Here is a 26,277-nt window from a genome sequence, read left to right on the forward strand (position 1 = left end):
AAACAAAAACGGAAAAAGAGAGTGTAGACGCAACGCAAGGTATATTATCAATCACACCCACTGAATCTTAATCTTCACCAATTCCCGCTCGCAGCTTAAGGCCTTAATCTTAATCTTAATTAAACGCTCACTACTCTTATCTTCTTAACTTAAAACCTATATCTCTCTCCTTATTTATAATTATCTGCCCAAAATTATTTCCAAAAATGAAAATAAAATCCAAAAAAGAAGAAAAATGCCAAACGGAATTTGGAGCCGTCACACACCGCAAGTCAAGTCGGCAACAACGCGCGTTGCCCTCCCCCTCCAACCCTCACCCCTCTAAAAATTCAAAACACATTGAAAAATGAGAATATTATGTATTTTCCCACGCATTTATAAAATATAAGTGTAATTTATAATAATAAAATAAGCGGAAATGGCATGAATTGATTGATTAATTAATAAATTTGAAATTTAAAAATGAGAAAATAATTGGGTGTTTCCGATAGTAGTAGTTGTAGCGGTCAAGCCGAGCCGATCCGATGACGCGAGCCACTCACACACTGGGGGTTCCCCCAACAACACGCGCCCCTCCCCGGCGACCGTACCGTATTATCCCCCACCCTTCCCACTCTTTCGCCTTGCCGTTTCGCTTTCTCTCTCTTCTTTCTCTTTCCGCATTCCCTCTCTCTTTCTCTCTCTTATTCCCCGAACCCTAATTTCCGTTTTCCGATGCCCGACTTCAACGACTCCATCGCGCCGCCGTCGCGCCCCGTTCCCGTCCGCGAGGACTGCTGGTCCGAGGAGGCTTCTTCCACGCTCGTCGACGCCTGGGGCCGACGCTACCTCGAACTCAACCGCGGCAACCTCCGCCAGAAGGACTGGCAGGACGTTGCGGACGCCGTTAACGCGCTCCACGGCCACACCAAGAAGACGCACCGCACAGACGTCCAGTGCAAGAACCGCATCGACACCATAAAGAAGAAGTACAAGATCGAGAAGGCTAGGGTTTCGTCCTCCAATGGTACTCTCTCTTCCTCCTGGCCTTTCTACGAACGATTGGATGCTCTGATTGGCCCTAATTTCAACGCCAAGAAACCTCCTTCCTCCTCGCCGTCTCCTTCGCCGCCTGTGGCTCTTCCGCTGCTGCCGCATCGTAAGAACCTTTCTTCCTCGCCTGCAATTGCGGTGACACCGACGGCCGTCGCGCTGCCCCAGAAGCGCTCCGCCGCTGCGGCGGCGATGGACGAGGGTTACTTCAGAAGGAATTACTCCGCTGTGGCTGCGGCTGCAGCGGCTGCGGAGGCTGATGAGGAGGAGGAGGAAGAGGAGGAGGAGGAGGCGGACGATGTGGAGGAGGAGGAGGAGGAAGATGAAGGGAGGGGGAGCGAGGTGGAGGAAGGGGAGAAGGAGAGAGAAGGGATGAGGAGGTTGGCGAAGGCGATAGAGAGGTTTGGAGAAGTGTATGAGAGAGTGGAGGGACAGAAGCTGAGGCAGATGGTGGATTTGGAGAAACAGAGGATGCAATTTGCTAAAGATCTTGAAGTCCAGAGGATGCAGATGTTTATGGACACACAGGTTCAGCTCGAGAGAATTAAGCGCGGGAAACGATCTGGCTCTAACGGTGAGATGCAATTTCTTTCTGCCTTTTTTCTCCTTTTGGCTTGATTTGATCCACGTTGTACTTTTTGGTGTTTGGTTTTTCAACGAACGAATGATGTTTTGAACTTCAGGATAGTGGCTCGCCAGGGGATTCTTCAGTGAATTACTTTTTTTGGGAAAAGAAAAATAGGTTTTGTATGTTGGTTTTAGACTCTAGGGTTCACTGAATGCTCTGAATTGGTTGTTTCTTGGAGTTCTGCAATTAAATATACTCGCTAGTGGTGCACTTTAGTACTTCGCTTTGACAGGTTCTTTATATCATAGTTTATGGTGAGATATTTTTTTCTGAACTGTTTTTCTGTATAAATGGTTGAGGTATTGAGTTGAGCTAGTCCTCTTGACTATAGATTTTAGCTGGGTTCTGATGTTGGTTTAGTATTATAATCACTTTTTTAAGCTTCTGGTGACATTGACATTAATGTGGGTGGTCTGTTAAATCTTTTGACTGAAGTGTCCAACGTTATTCTTTTTTGTATGGCTTCTCTTAATTTGTAAGTTAGCTTGAAGTTTATATAAACCCAAGGATTGATTAGTGTTTGGTGGACTAAAATGTGTTCAAACCTTACAAATCACATGTATTGCTGAATAACTTCTGTATACAGATGTGTCTTGGTCTATATACTTTTTTTTATCTTTCTTTGTGGTATTAGTGTGTTGAAGATTCTCACATTCAAATCATTGTTTTTTAGTTCTGCATTCAGTGGCTGTTGTTAATGTTATATTTCACTTTCCTTTTGTATCTGATTGAAATAGAGCCAATCTTGGTAAACTGGTGCTATGTTTCTGCTTTTATAAATGCTGTGCTGAACCATGTGTGGTACATGTGTGCTATATTTCAACTTTCATAAATGTGATGCGGTTTTGGGTAGTTGTGGTCTAATATAATAAGGTAAATCGGGGGAAACATGTTGATGATTGAACTCATGGGATATTTTCTGGCACACTGATGTTGATTTAGGGGATAGGAAGCCACTACCATGCAGTAACTTTAGTAGATGGATCTTAGAAATATGATGGCAGTGATAGGTTAACTAAAACTAACACAATTGATAACCCATGATTTCTCGGTCCCATTGAGAAATATTGTCTAGCCATCCCTTCAATACCAAGAAAGGCTTTATGGATGTTATTTACTAACTTGTCTTGTTTAGTATAACTATAAAAATGGATTCCAATTTTGGAATCCATTTTTACAAAACGACTTTAATGAGTTAACTTTATAAGTTTAAGGTCACTTGTGGATTCTTGAATCTGTTGGAATGGTTATTTGAACTCGGGGTTTTGCAAAGTTGAGGCACAAATGTCATAGTGAATTTAACTTTCTGTTGTATATTGTTTAGCAACTGAGGAGAAATTGTCTGCTATTGATGAACACTGAACTTGTACAAATTGCCCTCTGGTTTGCCTGGTCATCTATTGACAATGGGTTAAGAGTTTGTCTAAATTCACTTATTTTAATTTAAAAATTATCCATATTAAATGTTGTATTTGGGTACCATCTTACGAAACTGAGGAACTTGATATGAACTATGTTAGGAGTTTCGATTGATGTCATGAACATATCTCAGTCCAGTTCCATTCCAACTCAGTTAGGAGTTACGATTGATGTCACACAGCTATAAGACTGTTCACCATGTGGTTTTACATTCTCAAAGGAAAACCTTCAGTGTCCTCTCTAGTTATTTGTACCTGTCATCTGTTCTCAACGTAGGTAGGTACTGGTGGAGTCTGGCAAGAAGCTGCATCTATTATTTGCTCTGTTCAAATCTTCAAGAAAGGTGCAACTACAGGCACGGTAACATGTCCCAGACTTTCTATCTATGTGAAGTGAACCGGATTTTGTAAAGAATGGGTTTTAGACACAAATAAAAGGTTCGGGAGGTTGATTTACCAAATGTCATTTAATTAAAACTAATCCCATTCACCCAGTTTGATAAATACTAGTATGGTTTAAGTTGATAGATTTCATCGATGATGAGTTAATGACTCCAGTTGCTACATATCATACCTAATTGGTATGGATGTGTAAAGCAAGGCTAGGATCAAGGTATCCAATCTCTAGCTTGGTTGTTTTGTTTCTTATTTCTGCATGGTGCTGCTCTTTTCTTTGCCCTCTGATTATTGCTAGCTAATCAGCATACTAGAAAAGTTAGGAGACTATTTTAGAGAAGTATCTAATATCCATGAATTAAAATTCAACAAGATTCCATTTGTCCTGTACTGAAGTAGTGATGACCTAGATCCTTAGGATGGTCCTATGCTGAGAACATGAAGTGCGTAGATGAAAGTTTGATGCTAGCCGTGGCTTCTAGTCAATTGTTCCTCTCCCCCCCAATTTTATCCTTTTAACCACTCCAGTGGTTTTGTGCAAGTTTGATTTTCTTATAGGAGAAAAAAGTATACTTTCTTTTGATGTTGTTTTCAGTCTTAAAAATCATAAAAATAAAGACAGTGAGGAAAATGGTAATGATTCCTTTGTTTATTGAGGTTGTCTTATTTTTTTTACCTTGTTTCTTATTATATTTGTTAGGATTATAGCTTGTATCACTTATGACAATATAAGGACTATTTCTTTTGCTTGATAAATGGTAATTTTTCTTCCTTTTACTATCTTTTCAAATCCACTTTATTCGTTTTCAGGCCAATGCTACTAAATGTCAACTTTCTAGGAGTTATGGTTTTAAGAAAAATACCAATAAGATGTTCTGTTTTTAATGTCTGCTTAATTTCTAGTAATAATATTTCAACAAACAAGTTAATTTTTGGGGTTTAGTTATTTTTTCTCTAAGAGTACAATGACAGTGTGATCCGTGGTTTTGGTAGGATGAGTACTACTACTAGTGTGTTTTTGAGTTTCATTCCTAAAGCACGTGGAAAAGCACGAACTAGTTGCATATTGGTATATGTGAGGTTCCTTTTCAACAATAGAAAGCCAAACACTCGTAACCTTGCTTCACACATCATATTTAGAAATCTGAGCAAGACAACTGCTTCAGATTACTAATAAATCCAAATTTGTTTGGTTTTAGTCATTCAGGAATAAGTGTCATTTCATAGATATCTTTAGGTACAAAAATCTGGAATTCTTATCGAATCTCATTTTATTATGCTCTTGATTATTACCTGTGGATAAAAATTACTACCCAAAGGCATTTATGTTTTTTACTTTCAATTGATTGCATGCATATATACTATCCAGGTGCTCTAGATAAGGTGTCACTTTAGAAAGAATTTAATTTTGTTTTTGAATACAATTACGTAAATGTGTCCGTTGCTTTTGACTTTAAACCAGCATTATTTTGTGGTTGTTAGAATCTTGGTGATTTACGATCTGATCTATCTAACTAGTGAATAATACCTAAAGCGTAGTTGTGGGTTATTCTTTCGTTCTAAACATTTGGTATTAAAAGAAGTAATGATAGTTTGAGATAGAAGATCTCTTAATTTACACTTGTCACGGCTCTGCTGAAGAATTTTTGACAAAATTGTTCATTGGTGCAGATATGTATAGCTAGCCAAGTGAAGTGGGCGATGGTTGGATGATGGTGCTCGAAAAGCTGTCTTGGTTTGGGTCTGGTCGTGGGAAAGTACATATCTTCAGCAGCTGATATACTGTCATGAGGGAATATCTCCTATAGAAATTTATCCTGGAGTAATTTTGGATTCTTTTAGCTAGCCTTTTATTTGTTGTTATTAGTCCTTCCTTATAAATTAAATCAGCGACTGTGCTAGGCCTAATTTGGCTCCGATATAGAATTTGCTCCAATGTACAACACTCTTATGCCAAATGCCCTCCCTTGCCCCTTTCCACTACCTGGTTGGTTTGTTTGTTTGTTTCAAAGCGCTTTACGTTTTTTAATTAACAAAACAACATAGTCTCCATTGTCTTCCACTTTTTCACATTAAAACACCTAGGTTTTGATAAGTGAAAATAAATAAGGACTACAAATAATTTCTTTCTTATTTGTTTTTAAAATAGTTAATATTAGCAAAAACAAACTCAGATCGTGTAAGAATGTGTGTATTATGTTGGAACTCTTACTCAATTGTTTTGCTCATGTTTGATATAAGCCCCTATATTTCAAAAACATACTTAGACATTGGTAATCTTTACTCATTGTTGAATAACCATTGGTCACCTTAGTCCGACACAACTGGTGTTTCTCAATATTTCATCTACTATTCCACTTGTTCTTGGCCTACATGGTGGTTTGGATTTTGGAAAAGCTCGTTCGTCACATGGATTGTTGTGTAGACCACTCAACTTCGTTACAAAAAAACTCGAGAGTAGTAGTGTTCATAAAAAATAAATTTTTAAACTGGGGAATGATGATAAATAATGAAACAAAATTGTGTTTTTTAGTCACTAGTATTTTTAATAGTTAACATATTTTAAAAATATACAGTTTTCAAGAGCTTAATAATTAAATAATTATGCAAACAAGCTATAAACACCTTGATGAATGTTTGCATTTCTGATCTCGTCTACTCAAAAGTATGACATGTTCATACATGCATATGACTAATATAATATGCAGGGACTTTTTTTGTGCATATTACTATAAAGGAATTATTATTTTTAATCATTTCGGGAGATATCAAAGCTAAAACAGTAGAAGATTCTTTCAGTTAAAACATTTAATTTCAATATTTTGTTTTTTGTGGGTTTGAATCCTCTATTTATATTTAGTCAAATTTCTTAGGGTAAGTTTCTTGATTGAAGGTGAAGATGAGTAAACCTATATTTTCTATTATTTATCAATTGATTGATCTTTCTAATTATTGTTGATTTTATTCTATTTGTTTTAGTCAAAAGGATGACTTCAAATTAGAACACTTAGATAAATAGGGGTTTCCACTCTAATTTCAGTCCTCCTTTTTTTTATTTAGTGTTTCTTTTTTATATTATCTTTTCTTCCTTTTGCTCTTGGTCTTTCTTTAAATCTTTATTCATTATTAAATGGTTAGAGAACCTTTATTTTATCTTAAATTATCTTGAAGATTTTGGAGACATTAATAGAATTTAGCTACATTAACGCCTGTATTTCCCTAGATCGGGTTATCCAATTCTAAATATCCCTAATGGCACAGGTTAAAAGTACTTTTTACATGACTAAAATCATATTTTTAATTTAAAATAATATTTTATAGGCTTAATGAAGTTTTAAATCTCATAAATATATAAATTTGAGTAATTTTAATTATTTTTTTTTAATTTTGTTTTCTAATGAGTACTCAACTTTTGATATCTTTTAATTGAGTTTATCATTTAATTTTCAGTTAAGGGAGTTTACTTGTCTCTATTAAGTAACCTGATTATCAGTTTTTTCTGCAATCTTACAAAATTTGTCTGAGATTTACACATGTTTAAATATTATGAATGAGTGTTATTTTTAATCGATGTAAGGTTTTTAATAAGATGTGAGATAATTTTGTATGGTTAATATAAATGATATTGTCAATAATGTAAACAATAAATGAATTATGTTATTTTATATTTTAATATAAATTATTATAATAAATTGTAAAATGAGAGTATTTTATTGAATGTCAAAATATAAATTTTCAATTAATAAATGGCGATAAATATATGCATGAGGATCTGTTTAATACAGTTAGTTCTAAGCAAACTGAATAGCAAAAATTATTATGGGGAAAAAATGGTTGAAAACTTCAATGCCTATAGCCTTCTTTACTTTTTTTTATCCGCTAAGAACTCTCTTTACTCTTGTAATGAGTTAACTCGATGCCCCTCTCAACATTTTCAGCACCAAAATGAAGCCCATTTCCAACACAATGCCTCTAATGCAGCAACCATATGAGAGATCCCATTGTTGACAGCTTCAAAGATATCATCAGAAAAACTGCTGCTTCAGAATTATATAAAGGGATCCAAAAGTGCATGATTTGTTATGAGATTGTGATGAAAATTTTAATTATTGAATATTTGGACCATATGCGTTCACGTGATCACCTATTATATGTGTATGGATGTTTGAGAGAGTAAATATAAGATGAGTGTATGAAATAGTAAACATCTATAAATCTATCCATTTAATCCTTAACGTGATAAGAACTTACAAGATACAACATATATATGTATATATATATTTAAGACCTACTCAGACCAAACTTGCTCCAAAAGGATTATTATGTTCAGAACTACGTACTAATTAAGTACTGGGATTTCAATGTTTTTCTGTCATAATTTTTAGTCGAAGCAGCAGAGATCATGGTACTTTTAGAACATGCTCTTTCACTTTCGCATATTAAATCCCCAATCCGAGTAAGTCTTCGTCAGGCCCTGCATGCAAGAATGATCAGCAAAAGTGACTTATTGCAAAAATACAATAAACAAATGCAGTACGAACATAGACATACATTTTATGAAACAATATGTGTAAACCAAAACTTGAAACAAATGTAATATACGCGTTTAGGTGAAATCAGACATTATGGTGCATGTCGTGCAACTTGTTCGATACATTATGGTGTTGGAATTTAAAGTGCTTAAGTAATACACTTGATAATAAACTGTAAGCATAGCTGTTATAGTCATAGATGCTAATTAATGGAACGATGCATCATATTAATAGTTTATATGTATGGGAAATTTATTTGTGTATATTATCACTACATAATATATTATAGTATAATCCAATTTAGGCCAAATTCGATTATCTTACAGTTAACATGTAGTTTAATTTCTATTAAAAATATAATAACGAATTTTTTCTCTAATTTCTAATAAAAAAATAGTCTATATATTAGTAATAACAGTGAAGATTACTTATTAATTAGATTTTTAAAATAAAGTTTAATAAAAAGATTTATTCATGAAGTCCTTATATATATTCATATATCTTAACTATTTTCATTAATAATTAAATAATATATTAACATACATTAATATTGTTTAATTATTGACAACTTATAATTACAAAAATTGCAAAACTAAGAAAACAAAAATTAGATTAAAACCTGCAATTTATTACAAATATAGGATAGTAATAATTATACTAACAACAACGTCTCTGACTATTTATTTATTTATTTTATTCTTTGGAATAGATAAAAAAAACTAATAAAAATGAAAAGTTATTAATAAATAGATATTTTTACAATATGTTCAGTGTCCTACAAAATATCTACTTAGAACATCTCACATATACTGTTAATTCAAGGCATTATTTATATCAACAAACAATGGTGATAATATAATTTCCACACACATCATTTTAACTTTAATATTTATAGGAATTTATTCTCCATAACAAAATAATTGATAATTTTCTTGCCACACCCATTGTGATAACTAACTAAAGTTTGAACGTTCAAAGTAAAAAAAAAAAAAAAGAACTCACGGAAAGAAAAACCTTTAGAAATAATTATAAATACAATTCATATGCATCATGTCAATTTAGTTTTCTTATTTTAATTTCTTCTCATAATTAATAAAAACTAATATTTTATTTCAATTTTTTCAGTTTCCAAATATTTGTATTGGCAGAGTAAAAGACATTGTTTTTGTTATTTTGACTATTTCTTCTGTCCATTTTGAAGACAAAAAAGGAAGAAAAAAAATGTGATAGTTTTGTAATGATTTCTTTTAAAAAAAGAATTGAAATACAATATTTTCTTAAAAGCCAACAAAGTTACTTGACTTTTAAATTGATTAATTATTGACGCAATCCACATTGAGTAATATATAGACAGTGATCATTTTTCTATATTTAACAGGGCTACAATATTCAGGCTACTTTGATTAAAAGTAGAAATGTTTCTCTATTTTTGTTGTAAGCAATTAATAATTATTTTCCTAAACATTACTTCTGCAATGAAGGACCTGTGCAAGGTAGGTCTTAGTATTATATATAGATACACTTCATTGAGAAATTTTCTCTAAACATATTTCTTATTGATATCAATTTCAAGCACTTTAAAGTTTTAACTTAATAAGAAATCTTAAAATCTTCCAAATTCATTACAATATCAGAAGGAAAGTAATTATAAATATTAATGTTTTTTAATAATATAACAATTTAAGATTGTTTAGACATATCAAATTTGAACTTATTATTAGTATCTTAATGAATGGTAAACATCCATCCCATCTTGAGGTGTTTTCTATATGCAGGTGGAACAGTGCAAATGATTATGCAGAATCAACTGAATTCAGTGGATGGAAGAGGATATCATTATGCAGCAGCGCAACAGGTGATAAAAGACACATCTAGGATGTGTAATGAAACACAGAATGAAATGTTGGAAGACAAACGGTACAAAAAAGGACTGCTGTTACAAATTATGCAGCATATGAACAATATGCAGAACTCGCCTTTACCATTCGGACACTTTTTGGTTTATGAATATGTTGCTGTATTTTTTGGGCAAGCTATGCATAAACCAATCCATATTTTCTTAGAATTAGTCGATATCTATAGGTATATACACCATGATGGCTGTAGCAGGTTGGCAAATATTACTTTAGCAGCAAATGGTGCAGACTTTGATTCTGGTTTGTGTGTTTTTTTTGGGTTAGCTATATAACCAATACTTGTTCTAATAGAATTATTAGATATTTATAGGTTTATATGTTAATATGTTATAAGGATGATATCAGCTGGTTTGTTGTTTTGGAGGTTTTTATTTCTTTTTATATAAGTTATATAAAGATTGAAGCATTACTTAAATATTTCAATTAATTTAATTCTTTTTATTGATAAAAAAATACCAACTTGAAATGAATTTCTATAGGATGACAAATAATTATGTGTTATTGTTCATGTTTTTGATGATGATGAAAAATATTCAAGTTGATTAGATGCTGTTTAAACAAAATACTTTTAATTTATTTGATATTTTATTTTAAATTTATATAATTATATTTGTTTTAATTAGTATTTGATATTGAAGAGAGAAAATATGTTTAATTGTTTCTTTATAATATCATATTTGGTTTAATTTAATTTATTTAAATTATTTAATAAATACGTGAATGGAAACAAATAAAAATATAGACTCATTACCTAACAAAAATAAAAATATTTCATATGCATTAAATATAAAAATAAATATAAACTTTACTTCATAAACAATCATATATATGATCAAACATGTAGTTGTCACAGTAATCCCTAAATTTCGGTTAGGGTCTTGAATGGACTCAGTTGATAACTTCAAGTCAAAATCATTAAATTAGATTTTTGTTTTTTTATCACTTCATATTGGAATCATAATTATCATATTTAACTTTTTTTCAAGACCAAGTCAACTCAAATTATCTATTTTTTTTTAATTCTTAGATTAATATATTTTAGACTTTAAAACTTGATTTTTTGTCTACTTATCTTTTCTTTCTTTTTCAACCATTTTGATCTTCTTATAGTCTTATCTACTGTTATTATGGGTTTCAATAGGTCACGTTTTATTACATGTATTTTTATATATTTTAGATAGATAAATTAATGACATATATATGAGAGGATAATTATAAAAAGATAAATATCAAATAAAATAAATATATAATCATTACAGAGTAATTTTACCTTCTATTAAAATTAAATATTTATATAAAATAGATAACAAATGGTCTAAAATTTTAAAAATTCTATGATAATTATTTTTAATAACTTGAATCAAAACTATGGTTTTAATCGTTCCAGATTTGGTTTTAAACCCGAGAGTACCCCTAATTTGGCTGGAAAGATGAGAGATAAGAAAAAAAAAAATGTAGAAGAGAAAATGATAAATGTGATGAGTGAAGTGATAAAAAAGAAAGAAATATAAGAAGGAAAGAGGAAGTAGAAGATGATAAGGTATGTAAATGTTCTCCCTTTCTAGGTTAAACATCAACAACATTCAGCTGATGGGACTTTGATGAATGGTATGAGAGTGTCATTTCAAGTAAACATTTGTCATTATCTATAATCTATCACTGAGTCAGTGACTCTGTCATAATTATAGTAAGATTAAAATTGACGGGAAAGAAGACAATTTTTTCAAGATGCTCTAAGATTAGTTCCAATAGGTAAGTATGGGCTTTCCAAATTGAGGGTCACAAGTTGAAACCTTCCATGGACATGGAAGTATGTATATAAATAAAGAGGCAGAGAGAAGAAACACTACCAACCAATATGTGGCCCAATGAAAATTTAAAATATATTAAACTCAACAAGTAGTAGGTAATTAGTATTAGTATATATCTAATTTTAGTTTTAAAACTCTTTTAGAAGCATACACATTCATGCACACTTACAACCTTAATGACAAACAGGGATATATCCTTCTGACAGAACAAACAATCTGGTAAGTTATGTTTAAGACTAGTATATTTCTCTGTATATACATTATGTACTTCTTTTATTATTTGTAAGACAAGATTCACATTTTTAACTTTCCTTTCTACTTTTATAGAATATTTGAGATTTTTGGATTGTATTTTGGAAGAGACAATATGTATATATGGTAGAGTCAAACAAAAAGGAAACATCCTAGGTCATTTTCGTGTAATCTCTCCTCACATTCACAACTACTTTAATTAGTACACATTCTAAGCACACACATGTCCATCACTGAACAAACCAACGTTGGTGTGTGGATGCTGAGAGAGACAAATAGATAAAACAATTCACTTTTCTCTACCTTGTTTCTAATGTGACACAATTTTTATGGACCACACTACCGTACAAGTTGTCTTAGAGAAGGATTCTGTTTTATTTTATTAATTATAAAACATGTATTAAATTAAAATAAATAACCGAATTGAAGTACGTTTTGTGTGGTGTTCTACGTTAGTTTGTCTGAATCACATGCAACGTATATATGAAGAAGCTCCCATGGCCATGGGGAGCAAAAACATCTAGCATAATCAGAAATAGGACCAAAATCAGTATAAAGTGGCTACCTGAGAATTATTTAATTAGGAAACTGCAATAACAGTGTTTTGAATGATAGGAGAGAGAAAGTGAGAGTTAAAAAGATACAATGGAGAGAGAGTGTGTATCCTTTCTAGACTAATTATTATTCTTTGCGGTCTTTAACTACTATATTACTCTACTCAAACAATTTCTCAATAGACCATGATGGGAATTTAGGGTTTGTTTGTGTTAGGCTTCTAGGGTTTGTGTTATGTATAGTTGTATACTCCATAGTATTTCCATATCTAACATACTTTTTATTAAAAGCTTAAAATTTTCCATTTATTGTAGATGAGCATATCTGATAGATGTGTATAGTGATGAGGTTTGTTAATCTACCTACCGACCCAAAACTAATGAGTGTTTGTCCTATCTACAGAGAGAAGTGATTTGTGGCATATAAATTGAAAGATAAGAAAAATGAAGAAAGAAATGAATGATTGATATTAAAAATTACCATCCATGGATCTCAAGTGGCCAATTGCTTGAGGGACTTGGGAGGGTGATGAGGGCCCTTGAGTTGGTTCTTCTTCTTCTTTTTCTTGGTGTAAGGGATCCCTCTTGCCTTTGCTTGACACTCCTTCACCTCACGGAGGTACACGCGAATGGCACCGCTGCCAAAGGGATTAGTCTCCGGGGACCCTCCGTGCTCCTCGTAGGCCGCCCTAAGCCGTCCGATGAGCGCATCCAGACTCCCCCATGCCTGTCTGAGAGGACAGGTGCATGGCGCCGGCGGATCGGGCTGCCCGAAGAAGATGCAACCGTGGAGATGGACCTTCGTTTTTCCAAATTGGTCGAGGTAGCGAAGGAACTCCAGCACGTGGTTGAAGTTGCACAGGGAAAGTGAAACTGGGGGTGTCTGGTTCTTCAGGTACTGTCCGAAGGTGTTCCAGTCTCGGCGCTTCTGCGATTCGTAGCGGCTGAGAGGGGCCGGCACCGGCTGCTGCTGATGGCGATGATCAGAGGCAGCAGCCACAGCCCTTGACGATGAGGCTGATTCGTTGTGCATTTCCGCGGACATGGTGACTGGAAATTGGAATTGGTAGCAGTGGAAGGAGAAATATGAGACAGGAGGTGGAAGAAGAAGAAGAAGAGGTGAAAGAAAAGAATGTGTTAGTGCAGTGGAGAAAGATGAAAATCACATCTTGGGGTCTTTTGAGAGGACATGTTATGGGCCCTATTTGAAGGTGCTTTTGTTCCCCTTTTCCTACTCCTTCTCTCTCTCATATTTCTATCTCCACTTTTTACCTATTTGCACTAACTTTTATATCTATGTCTATATATATTTATATACCTTCATTTTTTAATATACAAAACAAAGCAAAATATATATATCTTGATTTTTTAACAGAAAAAAGAGCAATATGTATTGCATCAATCATAATATGATTATTTTTTCAGCATGCAATATCTTAAACTTAATCATATATTAATTTTGTTTATGAAATTATTCTTGTCCTTCGCCAACAAATTTTCTTATAAGATGAAACACAGATTTTGGATGTCCCAAAAGTTCCACATCGTATATGAGTGCCTAATATGATGATTGATAATCATTTTGTAGCATGCATAATGAGCTGGTATATGCTATAAATAATGAAAACCCTGTATAATTACTTTAGTGTTTTTGTCTAATTCAAAAGAAGCCAATTAGAATTAGTGTGTTACCGTGAGTCGGTGCTTAGGTGCTTGTAGTCCAAGTATGTCTGATTTGATTTAGTCCACTACTAATCAACTTGGTTATCCATAATCATCAGTGCTTTGTGAGCTAATGAGATTACATGGATTGTTTTCTATGAGATTCTGTTCTGTTCTTTATATTTGTTCATATGCAAAGGTGATTATGACTCATGTAAGAACATGTGTGTGTAATATTAATTGGTTTGGAATTTCTTTGGCTTTACACAATAATTGCAATCTTCTATTCAAATTCTTAGGTCTTTGGCTACTGCATTAATTCAAAACTATTGTGTGAGAAACAATTAAGCAAAGGGGAATATGAGCAGCCTATTTTGATTTGATACAAATACAAAATATCCCGTGATAAATTCCTAAAGTATGGTCATTTAGTTCATACTATAAGTGAATATTTTTTTTATTCTTCTGTTGGATAAACGGACCATTTAGTCCAATTAAAAAAAATTAAAATATATTAAAGTTGAACTTGCTTCTTAAGCTATGTTTTGTATGAACTTTTTATTAACAACAGATCTGTTGTATGAACTTCTAATGATAAACATTAAGATTCATATATGATAAGACAATCTAATAATATAATAATTTGATAAAGTTTGAGTTACTTAAAAAGAGATGATCTTGTAGTTTCTTATGCTAAAAATACTTTTGAGACAAATATTTTAATTTATGAAAACTAATTATTTTTTGTGATAAAGAAATATCTAGATTATCTTTGTTTTATATGAAGACTAGACTGTCATATTTTAACAATTGAGATAAGATTGAGGATTAGACTGTCTTTACTAATTACACCTTATACCCTTAATAGATTGACCTTTTATTATTATTTCTTTATATATGATTTTTATGTTCAAAGAGATGTTAAATATGATGGTTTATACTATAAAGATCAAGAAGTTTATAGGTAAAAAAAACTTCAAACATTTGAAGCATCAATATGAGAGTTTTGTTGAAAGAACATTCAAGACATCAAAAGTTATCTTTTATTCATACTTGTAGAGGTAGTTACTTGAGCATTAGAAGGAGAAAACACATTTTTTTTGTCACTCTTAGATGATGTTCTTTATGTAATTTGAGAAAAACAAACTCATGTTAAACTTTGAGACTCAAATGCAAAGATATAATCTTTATTATGGATTCCTCATATCCTTAATCTTGAGCCACAAGCCTTTAGTTGTTCTGTTTGTGTACATAGCCATAAGAATCATCAAAGTAAACTTAATACATGTGCACCACAATATACTTCTGTTAGCTAATCCTATTTTCAAAATGAATATAGGTACTATAATCCTACAAGTCAATAGTTACTTGTAACTTTATATATATATATATATATATATATATATATATATATATATATATATATATTGTATCTGAATCTAATCCTTATTGTTTAAAAGAAATTTTTATACCTTCTATTTAGGGCAGAGTCCTCATGAAAAATATATATTACATGGTGCTTAGAAAATTAAAAATTTAATCAATTTCTTTTATTAAAAATCTAAAAAATATTGTGACGGTGTTATTTTTTATAAAAGTCGAATAAAGTAGTCAAATAATACATGTCTTACCTATAATACATACATGGAAAACGTTTAATATGGGTTGTGGTCAACTATATTATTTTATCGAAAAAGATTGATAAATCAACTTTAGGATTTAGATGTTGGATATAGATATGACAAGGTTACTTAGATTTCTCATGTTGACTCACTCATACAATAAAGAAGAAAAAAAGGATGATAGATATGTTTTCCAATACATTTTTTTTAATATGACATCCAATTCAATTAAGTGTTCCGTAGGATTATATTTACTCTAATACCATGACATGTTAAAATAGAGTATGTGAAAAAGTATATATTTTTATACTTTATTTTATACATATGTGTAGATTGTTGATGGACATTATGTAAAATATGAAATATTATATTTAAGGAAAACAAAATTTCTACCATAAATATTTTTTTATTAATAATAAATAAATAAATTTCAGATATTTAAGAGATGTCTATTTTTTTATAAAAAAATTAACTATTAATTATTTAGATGTAAAATAGTTGGTCGACTAATTAAATTAATTATAATGTCATTTTAAAAATCACAAAAAATATCGTAATATAAAGTATATACAACTCATGCTAACACCATTGAGAAATAGAATATATGGTCTGACTATGACCACGGAAGAGAGAATTTGATATAAGGTTCTCAATTCTAATTTGTTTTCTTTTTTGTCAATAACTGTTATTTTGTAAGAGACACTTAATGTAATTAGCTAAGTATATAAAAAACTGACAAAGTATATTGAAGTCCAATATCTCTTTTATACTGTATATTCACAAAGTCTCTTTTTAATAAATAAATTGATATAATATTTAGTTAACATTAATTTTTTTAGCAGTCATTGTGAATGCTGATTTAGAAAAAAATCCAAATCAAGGTAAAGATTTATAAAATAATGTTTTATAACCTTAATACCTTAAATGCTTCCAATAACTAAAGTCATCCAATGAAACATTAGTTAAAAAATAATTATTTTTGGGTGCATCTTTTAAGTATAAAGATAACGAGATATTTATATTATATTTATTAAAATGTCTGTTGTAAATTTTTTGAAGGAGGGAAAATCTTAAAAAAGTTGCTCAATAAATGTTTCTACAATCAAACATTCATATTGGTTGAAATAATTCTCAAAAACTTAACTATTGGTTTACGAGAGTTATATAAAACTTATTTTAAAATACTAAGTGTCTTAATTTTAGGTTTATTGAGATAAAATGTTTATGATTAATCATTATGCATGAGTTATTAAATTATTTTTTTAAAAGGTGTATCGAGGATTTAAGAAAAAAAAATATTTTAAATTATTTTTAACCTCGATTTCTAAGCTATTTAAGACTATTGAATACATCATAACAAACCACTTATCGATGTATTAGGAGAACGGATATTCGCCTTTGATAACACAGTGCACTTGCTGTAGAAAGTTATTAAGTTTTTAGCGTCGCTCTTGCAGAACATGTTTGAGTTGTTGATTATATTTTTCTAAATATTCTCAATATTTTTATTATTTTAATTTGTTTTTATTGTGTTTATATTTGTTACTGTTTTTATTTTATTTTGTTTTATTTACAGATTTGTTTTTATTTTTGTTTACTTTATTACAGATTTTATTTTATTTTACAGATCGTTCTAAAAAGAAAGTTTTTGTTCTTATTCTTGTTCTTTTTCTTTACAGTATTTATTTTATTTTATTTTGTTTTTTAATATTTAATTTAATTTTAGTTTTTATTTTTACGTAAGTTTACGTAGTTATCTTTAAATTATTTTAGTTAGTTGTTTACAATTATAATTTTCTGTTTTATTTTGTTTTAGTTTTATTTTATTTTACTCCTAGTATTTAATTGTTATTTTAAGTACGTTCTTATATTGTATTTTTAAGTTTTTATTTATTTTATTTTTATTCATTTTTTTTGTTTTTTTTTGTCTTTAATTTTTAAGTTTTTATTTTATTCGTAATTTTTTTTTCTGAATATTTTTTTTTAGCGTCATTTTAGTGTTTTATTTTTTGTTTTATTTTATTTTAAGGTTTTAATTTGTACTTTAGGCAGTTATTGATTTTATTTTAGTTAGCTATTTAAATTTCGGTTTATTTTTAAATTATCGGAAGAAACAAAAAACAAAATATAAAATATAAATTTTTGGTTAGTGTTGGTGAATTTTTTTTGCTAACCCTTGCATTAACTACTTTTATATGATATTGAAAGGTCGGATTTCAAAAGACCAATTGTTATTTGAAGCAGAAATTGAGAAGGTAGCTCATGGACTTAATGATAAAAACATAAAAATAGCCCAATTAGTTTGACGCATTCTCGCTGTTCAGTTACATTTGTTTTCTCTCTTTTGTGTGTTTTAGGCCTTCTAACTTTCTCCTTTTAGCATATATCATTCTTTTTTTAGTCCAAAACTTCATTCTTCCCTATAAACCTGCAATTAACACCAAATTTGATAATAAAATGTGTAAAAAATATAAATTTATAAATTAGGAATTATATTATTTATAAATTAATAATTAATACTCATAAGGGTCTATATTTTAATATAAAATATTACAAAAATTAAACAGTAAAAAGATAAGTGGGAAAAGTATCCAAACCAAAGCAATATGGTGGATTAGGAGTAAAATACTTAAAGCTAGTCAATGCTACTTTACTAGGAAAATGGAGATGAAAACTAGGAACCGAGAGGGAGTAACTATGAAAAATAATATTAGAGTCCAAATATAGAAGATGGAGAACTTTATATAATAGGATAGGTAGTAAGTATGGATATGATGGTGGAGGGATATTAGGAGAGCAACAAGTGGAGGCGAATAGGGGACATGGTTTGAGAACAATATGAAATGGAAAATAGGAACAAGGAATGTGAGAGAGTGGAAGTTGGAGTAAATGAGAAAGTGGTTTCGGTGGAAGATAATTTAGTTAGCTACATTGATGGAAGAACTTCCAAGTAAAGTTCCAAATAAGGAAAAAATATGGTGTTTGGGAATGGAAACATATTGAATCTGAGAGTTATAACTACTAGGTCAGCTTATAAAGAACTGTAAAGTGTCATCAATATGGATGAAACAAGGGTGTTTGATAAATTTTAGAAAGTTGAAGCTCTCCCATTTGTTCAACATTTTTTTTCTGGATAGGTATACTTAACAACGTTGCCATAAAGGATAATCTGGGTAATACAGGGATATAAGCACACACAACAAATTATGAACTATGTGTGAGCTAAGAGATGAATTTGCTAGTGATATGTTCTTCACTTGTAATGTAGCATGGGGGTTGTGGAACCTAGGCAACAAATGAGTTGTTATTTGTGATGTGTATCATTTCAGGCCAAAGCAACATTTATGTCAATTTTATATTATGGAGTTAAGTAGCAAACAAAATATTAAATGGAGTTGTGTGTGGATGATAGTAGTTTGGGAGATCTGCAAATAAAAAAATTATATAATATTAAAAAATGTAATGTAGATAGATGTCATAATGATATTCACCATAACACAATTAAAAGTGCGGGGTTGGATAATTAATAAATTTTCAAAAGCACAACTTTTCTACTCAAATAATTAAATAAACTTATTGAAGTAATCATATATTGTATTACAAAGAAGAGGAAATTAGAAAGAGATTAAGATCCCTCTACTTTTCATATAAACTGATAGCTTGAATTGTTTATAGGTATGTAATATAAAAATAATAATTAAATATTAATTAATTTAGAGATAAAAAATAATTAATCATTATATTATTAAGTATATATTATTTTATAAACTAAAAAATTATTAATATATAAAATAATTTTTATTATTAATCAAAACTTATAAAGTAGTTTTTAAATTGATATTTAACATTAACTACTATTAACTATTCTAGATTCTAAAATCTAAAATCAAGATATCAATCTAAAAATTAGACAAATTTTATTAATAATTAAAACTACTTTATAATTTAATTAATATAATAATTAATTATTTTTTATGTTTAATATTAATTTTATTTAATAATTTTCGTGATATATATATATATATATATATATATTACTTTGAAACATATATTGGAATATAAAACTAGAACTTTAATAATTAGTTTATACATTATCATATTTTTATCATCTACAATGATATTTATTAAATATATGATTTTTTTTACAAATTTATATATAAATATGGTATATTTTAAATAGTAATTTTTGTATGTTGCAAAAATCATATCGATTAGATATAAAACCATTTCATAGTATATAAATGCGTGTAAATCTTATTTTATAAGTCAGTTTTATAAGATTGAGCAGACTTGAAGTTCAATCTTTAATATTTATCATAGTAAGTTGGAGGGTCTTCACGTGAAAAGATTATGTTAGAAATCCCAAATTGACTTAGAAATAATATATTGATGAATATAAATCTTACTTTATAGATTTTATAAAATTAATTAATTTTAAAGTTCATTTCTTCGTATTTTATGTTATATGAAAATAAAATAATATTTTTTTATACTTAAATAATAAATACGTTTTCAGATGTCTTATTAAACAATGAAATGTAGTAGTTGCATTATTAAAAATGAAAAGAAAAAAAATATTATTTTAGTGTACCAAGGTGATATAACTTAATTTGGGTTTTGAATGATTGAGGAAGAGAATTGATTATATGTTGAAATGAAAATATAAAATTGTATAAAAGAAAAAAAATGTTTCCACTTAGTCAATATTATATTGAGGAGATCTTTTGTGGGGACGATTGTTGTGAGACTTTATGGCGATGCATGATTTCACACGTTTGCTTTGGGCCCACAACTCTACTATGTAAGCCAAAATTACCAACTAGGACCACCTATCACACTATCAAAAATCAAATTATAAGCTTTAAATGCTTTTTACTTCTCCCATTATCATTTACACAATTCACCCTATTCTACCCTACTTAATAATCAATATTAAAATAATCAAATTTTTAATTCTCCATCACATTTCACCTTTAAATCTTATAAATGTAAATCATAAAGCTTCAAGGCAATTGTCTCTTTAAAATCGTCTTTGTTGATATGAAAAATAAAATCAAAGCAAATTATTTGAATCCAAAAAATATCATATATAAATATAAAAAAATGATACATTAACAATAATGAGAGTTCTATACAACTTTTAATGTGATTAAATAATATGAAAAAATAATTAAAATAATAGTATTGAGGATTATTATATGGTTCTATAAAAAATATAGATTTTCAATCTATTATTATCCATAATTATATTTGTAAGTTGTTTAGAATAGAAAAAATAAATGTAACTTTTTTTTAGGATATTATTATATCTTGTAAACGATGTGATTTTATAATAATAATAATATTATTATTATTAATATTAAACGAAGATTTATCCTAAATAACATTACAATTACTCATTTCCTATATCATTATATAAAGGAATATATTAATCAGAAATTTTTGTGTCATCTTTCAATGAAATAATTATTTTAATAAATAAATAATAAATAATTTATTTAACAAAATCAGAATTTAAATATTTTTTCTATTTCAAAATAATTAATGTATGTAGTATATTTAATATTTTTAATATAATTTTTCATACGAAATTATATTGTTTTAATATAATAAATATGTGAATATACCTAACCTCGCACATGTGTTTGTGTGCGCTATTAATAAAAGTTGAGAGGTCTCACTCTTTCTCCCACAACATCCAACACCACCATTTCCACCTTCAAAGTTGAACAAACATTTTTTTTGTCTTCGATACATAAAGTGAGGTGAGTTCTCCTCTCTCGCACAGATCTTCCACAACAACTTCATTATTGTTGTTAGTTCCCATTATAGAGCATTTTTTTATTTTTTTTATATTAGTAATAAAACATAAATAAATGAAAATCACTTTAGGGATAGTCAAACCCTTATACATAAAGAGCTAACATCTTAACAACCTCCTACCAAGGGACGCCTTTCAACTTAAATAAGGAACAACTAATCAAAACTCAAGAAAGCATTAAACAACCAGCCTCATACAATCCACTAGGTTTAAAACCCAGTTGGGTACGTAAAGAAATTACAACTTTGTAAAAATTCAAAACCAAACATTTATCTGTACCAGTGCCCCTGTCGAAGGTCACAAAGTTCCTATGTCTCCAAATTCCTCTCACAACACCAACCCAAATCGTCCCCAAACGTCATTAACCACATCAGAAGCCGAACACAACCTGAATTGTTGGAAGTTTACCGAAGGATCCTTATAAATAACAAACGACACTCCTAGCCACTCAAAACAAAGACACCACACCTGTCATATAAACTCACAAACTAAATTATAGAGCAGTGCACTCATACATATATTATCAAGTAATAGATTGATAATCCAATATTTGAATATTTTTGTGTAGGACAAATGGATGTTAGATATGGTAAAAACATAATTTTTTATCAGAATATTTTTATTTATTTATTTTATTATTTGATTAGAAAAAAAAAACACATTCAACTGATTGTGAATTAATCAGAAACCTAAGGTCTTCATTGTTAATTAGAGTTTTTTTATTATTTTGGATTGTGATCAAAAGTATTACTAGCATCAATGTGTTGCGAGGTGGTATCGTTAAAATTTGTACCCACACAAAATTGCATTGTCGGAGAAGCCACTAGGGATTTTCTTCTTTCTCCATTGGCTTCACTTCCTTAGCTTCTTGTGGAAGTCAGATATGTCAATAAAAGCTCCTCTTTCTTATTTGTTTTCTCTCATAAGCACACTATTACACCAACAGGGGTCGCCACGTATTCCATCTTACTATTACATTTTATTTTACTTTATTATTTTTCAAATAGTTTATACATTTAGAATTTATTAAAATATTTATAACTATATTCAATATACTTATAAAATTCTCTGATTTTACAACATACTTAAGAATGGAGAAGAAGGGTAGATGAGAAAAGAAAGATAGAAGGAAGTGAGGCCCACCACATTTCCCTAAATATTGGTTAAATTAATCAAACGCTTGACTTTCGGATACCCCTTGACTTTCCTCTACCTCGTTTTTCTCAGCACGAGGCAATTAACTTAGATTTGAATTAATATAATGAGTATGAAGGATGAATTTTAAATTTTGAAGTTTTCCAATAATGAAAATCTTGTTACCTTATTCCATTTTTGAAAACTATTATTTTTGAAATAATGAGATCAAAGTATGAAACATGTGCCCCATCTTTATTGTTCTTCACCTATCACCACTAAGCCCACTGTATTTTGAATTCCCGCCACCCAACCTTGTTGTCAGCATATTCAAATTAGAATTACAAGATTTAAAAACTTACACCTTAAGGAGGCAGCTATAACCATAGAAAAAGCACACAACATTCTGTAAATTGGCCCACGTGCACCACAGATACCAAGTGAAATCAATTATTAGCATTGACAAATTTTGGCTTCATCATAACCAGACCCATAGACACCACTCTCTCTCTCTTTAAGCAAAAAGAGTACATTGAACAAAGAAAACCAGAGGCACTCAAAGAATATGTTGACCCCATTTTTCTTCTTTTCTTCATTAGTATTGACACAAAGAATATATAGTACCAGAGTACTCAAAGAATATATAGACACCACTTTTTTAACCTTCGCAATATTAATACTCACCAATTCAAGCTTATTTCCTTTAATATTTTTTTTTTGTATTTTTTATCTCTCAATACTGCAACAAATTGATTATAAATTAATCGATAGCTTCCAATCGTCTTGGGGAAAGAAAGAAAATGCGGAGTAACTTTTTTCTTCTGAAGTTTGAAGTATACTCTAATATATTGTCAAGTGTTGCGCACTAAAAAAAGATAACATAATTTTATTATTGGTTTATGTAAAATCTTAACTTTTTTTTTAAGAAATAGCAAGTGAAAGTTGAGATTTAGAATATATGTAATTTTTTTTAAAATAAGTTTTGTAATATGTTTATTTTATTGAATATTTTTTGTAATATAATTCTCTCAAGAGATATAGATACTGGTTAGGATTTTATGCAACAGGAGCATGTGTCTCATGAGAGTCCTTGGAGGAGCAAAAGTAAAGGATTTGTATGATTTTTTGTTGTGTTCATGGTATTTTTAAGTGTTGTACTTTTTGTAAAGGGGTTTAAAAAAGGATCTAATATTTTTAGAAGATAATGTTTGGTGATTTGTTTATGTCTTTATGTATTTTGGTGTTTAGGTATTATTACAGCGAATGATGAACAAAAATCGAAAACTCTGATTCAAAATTATCTTGATTCAGTCCCCGATAAATTGTCAAATCATTTGATTGTTCACCCTTTCCAATATAAAGGTTTAATTAATCAAATAATAGATAATAAATGGGTTGGTTTGAAAATCAATGAATTACTGGTTGTAGAATATTATTCTCGTCAAACTTAAAAATATGTTGATTTTTCTTGACTATTGCTAAGGACGGACTTCTTTAGTTTTGATTTTGACGTAAGAAATAGTTGATATTTTTTATTGGAAGTTTGGAATATGCTAAGTGTGTGAGGTCATATCTTATCTCTTTCATTAATTATTGTATAAGTGTTGAGTTATCTCTTAAGTGATCCATATTTATTTATTATTTCTTGTTAATAAAAAAAAGATATACAAATTCAATGCATTTATATGGATCACGTTTATTGAAAGGTAGAAGATGAAACAAATACAAGGTTTACTAACATGAATGTTGTTGTGTCTTGTATAAGGGTTGAGGTATCCCTGAAATATCTTCATTATTTTATTTTATTTTGATAAAAAAAATTAAGTAATTTTGTTTTACTAATGAATAAGTGATAGTGTAATATTTGGGATGATCCTTTATGTATATCTTTTTGATTGCTGATGATAAAAAAAATCATTTAGATAAAAAAAATATGCTTGTGAACTTTTTCATAAAATGTAAAAATAAAACAACAATAAAGCTTTCACCAAGTAAAAAATAAGGATTTTATAAATTAGTTATGTGTAAAATAGTTTTAATTTATGAAAAATTTACTTATTTATTTTCTTAAAAATATATTTATAAAAATGTTTCTTTAAACCTCTGCAATTCAGTGTCCCTGGAAAAGGTAGATCTCCGCGACTTTAAAAAACACCATGACATTGGCTTAGATACGATACATGATTCATAGATTGGTAAGGACTGTTTCTTCTCTCCTTGCTTTATTTATTTTTTTATCAGCATTTTCTTCTCTTCTTGCTAATATCGTTAAAGATCATGACAAGATGCAGCTTTTGTTCCTTTAGAATGTTATGATCGTTTTGCTTGGTTTATGCTTTTTCTGGGGGCTTCATGGTTTTTGGTATTTGCTGACATAAATATCCACCTTTACCACACATATGTAGGTGTATGATGAGGGTCCAATCAGATTATCCTTTTCTATGTGGACAAAATGTGTCCGTCAACCTTTTTCTACAGGATTATGTGTCTTGGTTGTACCAAACAATGGAGAAAAGTCTTCGTGGTTGGCCTTTAGAGTGAAATGAATCGTAACAAGTATGCCCTTACCAGTTTTTCTACAGCCATTTAAAGACCTACAAAATTTACTTACATGGTTAGGTCTAATGGAACCTGTTAACTTTTAACAATCTGCAAAATTAAGGTTTATTTTTTATTAAATGTTGTGTTTGTTTATGTTTAGTGTCTGTTTCCAACAAAGATATCTGTAAAGAACTTCTTCATTCATTATGTAATGACTAAATAAGTAAATTGTATTTTACTGTTATAATGTCACAGTTGTGCACACTGGTGATTAGAAAAGAAAACAAAAACATCTGTGCACATTAATGCTTAGCGCATGATAGTAAAACAGAACCAGCAAAATTTTCATTCTTCCTCTGATATTGGATAAGGATTACTTGATCCTCCTTTCTATCCATTTTACTCATGAATTGAGATGAAAAAACTAGCGAAACACAATAAAATTGCAATTCTCGTGACCATGATGTTCAGACTACTCACACACCTTCAATCACAATAAGAAATAAAAATGGAGAGGGAGGAGGTCACCTTGTCTCAACCCCTTCATCGGAGAGAATTCTTTAGTCAGATTCTCGTTAACAAGAACAGAAATCGAAGCAGGTTCAAGGCAAGATTTAATCCATAAAATCCACTTATCAAAAAAACCAAACCTTCCTAGTATGTAATAGATAAAATCCCACATCACATAGTCGTACGCCTTCTGGTAGTCCATCTTAAAAAAATTGCAACTCTTCTTCATCCTCTTAGCCTCCTCAAAAGCTTCATTGACAATGAAAACATTATCCATTAAACCTTTTTCTTTGAGAAAGGTTGATTATCTAGAATCAATAACCTTTCGTAAGACCTTCTGCGACCTGAGACAAAATAATTTATAGATAATCTTTTATAAGTACTCGACCCAAAAAATGATATGAAATTACTCAACAATTATAAGTTTTTCGATTTGGAAAATAACAAA

At 29.9% G+C, this 26,277-nt stretch overlaps 2 protein-coding genes across 3 annotated transcripts; one reads left to right on the forward strand and one right to left on the reverse strand.

The window, feature by feature from the left end:
- The first annotated feature begins 23 nt into the window (after nt 1–23).
- LOC137832495 (trihelix transcription factor ENAP1-like) lies at nt 24–5,457 on the forward strand. Of its 2 annotated transcripts, none has more exons than XM_068640689.1 (2): nt 24–1,606; nt 5,146–5,457. In XM_068640689.1, exons 1-2 carry the CDS (start codon nt 715–717, stop codon nt 5,157–5,159), a joined length of 906 nt encoding a protein of 301 aa, XP_068496790.1. In that variant the 5' UTR covers nt 24–714; the 3' UTR covers nt 5,160–5,457. The 2 variants fall into 2 exon arrangements, with proteins under 2 accessions (XP_068496790.1, XP_068496788.1); XM_068640687.1 differs by having other exon boundaries at nt 493–1,606; nt 3,181–5,457.
- Nucleotides 5,458–7,667: 2,210 nt separating this feature from the next.
- On the reverse strand, nt 7,668–13,807 carry LOC137832496 (protein LIGHT-DEPENDENT SHORT HYPOCOTYLS 10-like). Its single transcript, XM_068640690.1, has 2 exons — nt 13,021–13,807; nt 7,668–7,948 (listed from the first exon to the last, which is right to left on the reverse strand). Exon 1 carries the CDS (start codon nt 13,582–13,584, stop codon nt 13,033–13,035), a length of 552 nt encoding a protein of 183 aa, XP_068496791.1. The 5' UTR covers nt 13,585–13,807; the 3' UTR covers nt 7,668–7,948; nt 13,021–13,032.
- Nucleotides 13,808–26,277: the final 12,470 nt, after the last annotated feature.

Source organism: Phaseolus vulgaris, chromosome 6, assembly GCF_000499845.2.
Source record: "Phaseolus vulgaris cultivar G19833 chromosome 6, P. vulgaris v2.0, whole genome shotgun sequence".
NCBI classification, from domain to species: Eukaryota; Viridiplantae; Streptophyta; class Magnoliopsida; order Fabales; family Fabaceae; genus Phaseolus; species Phaseolus vulgaris.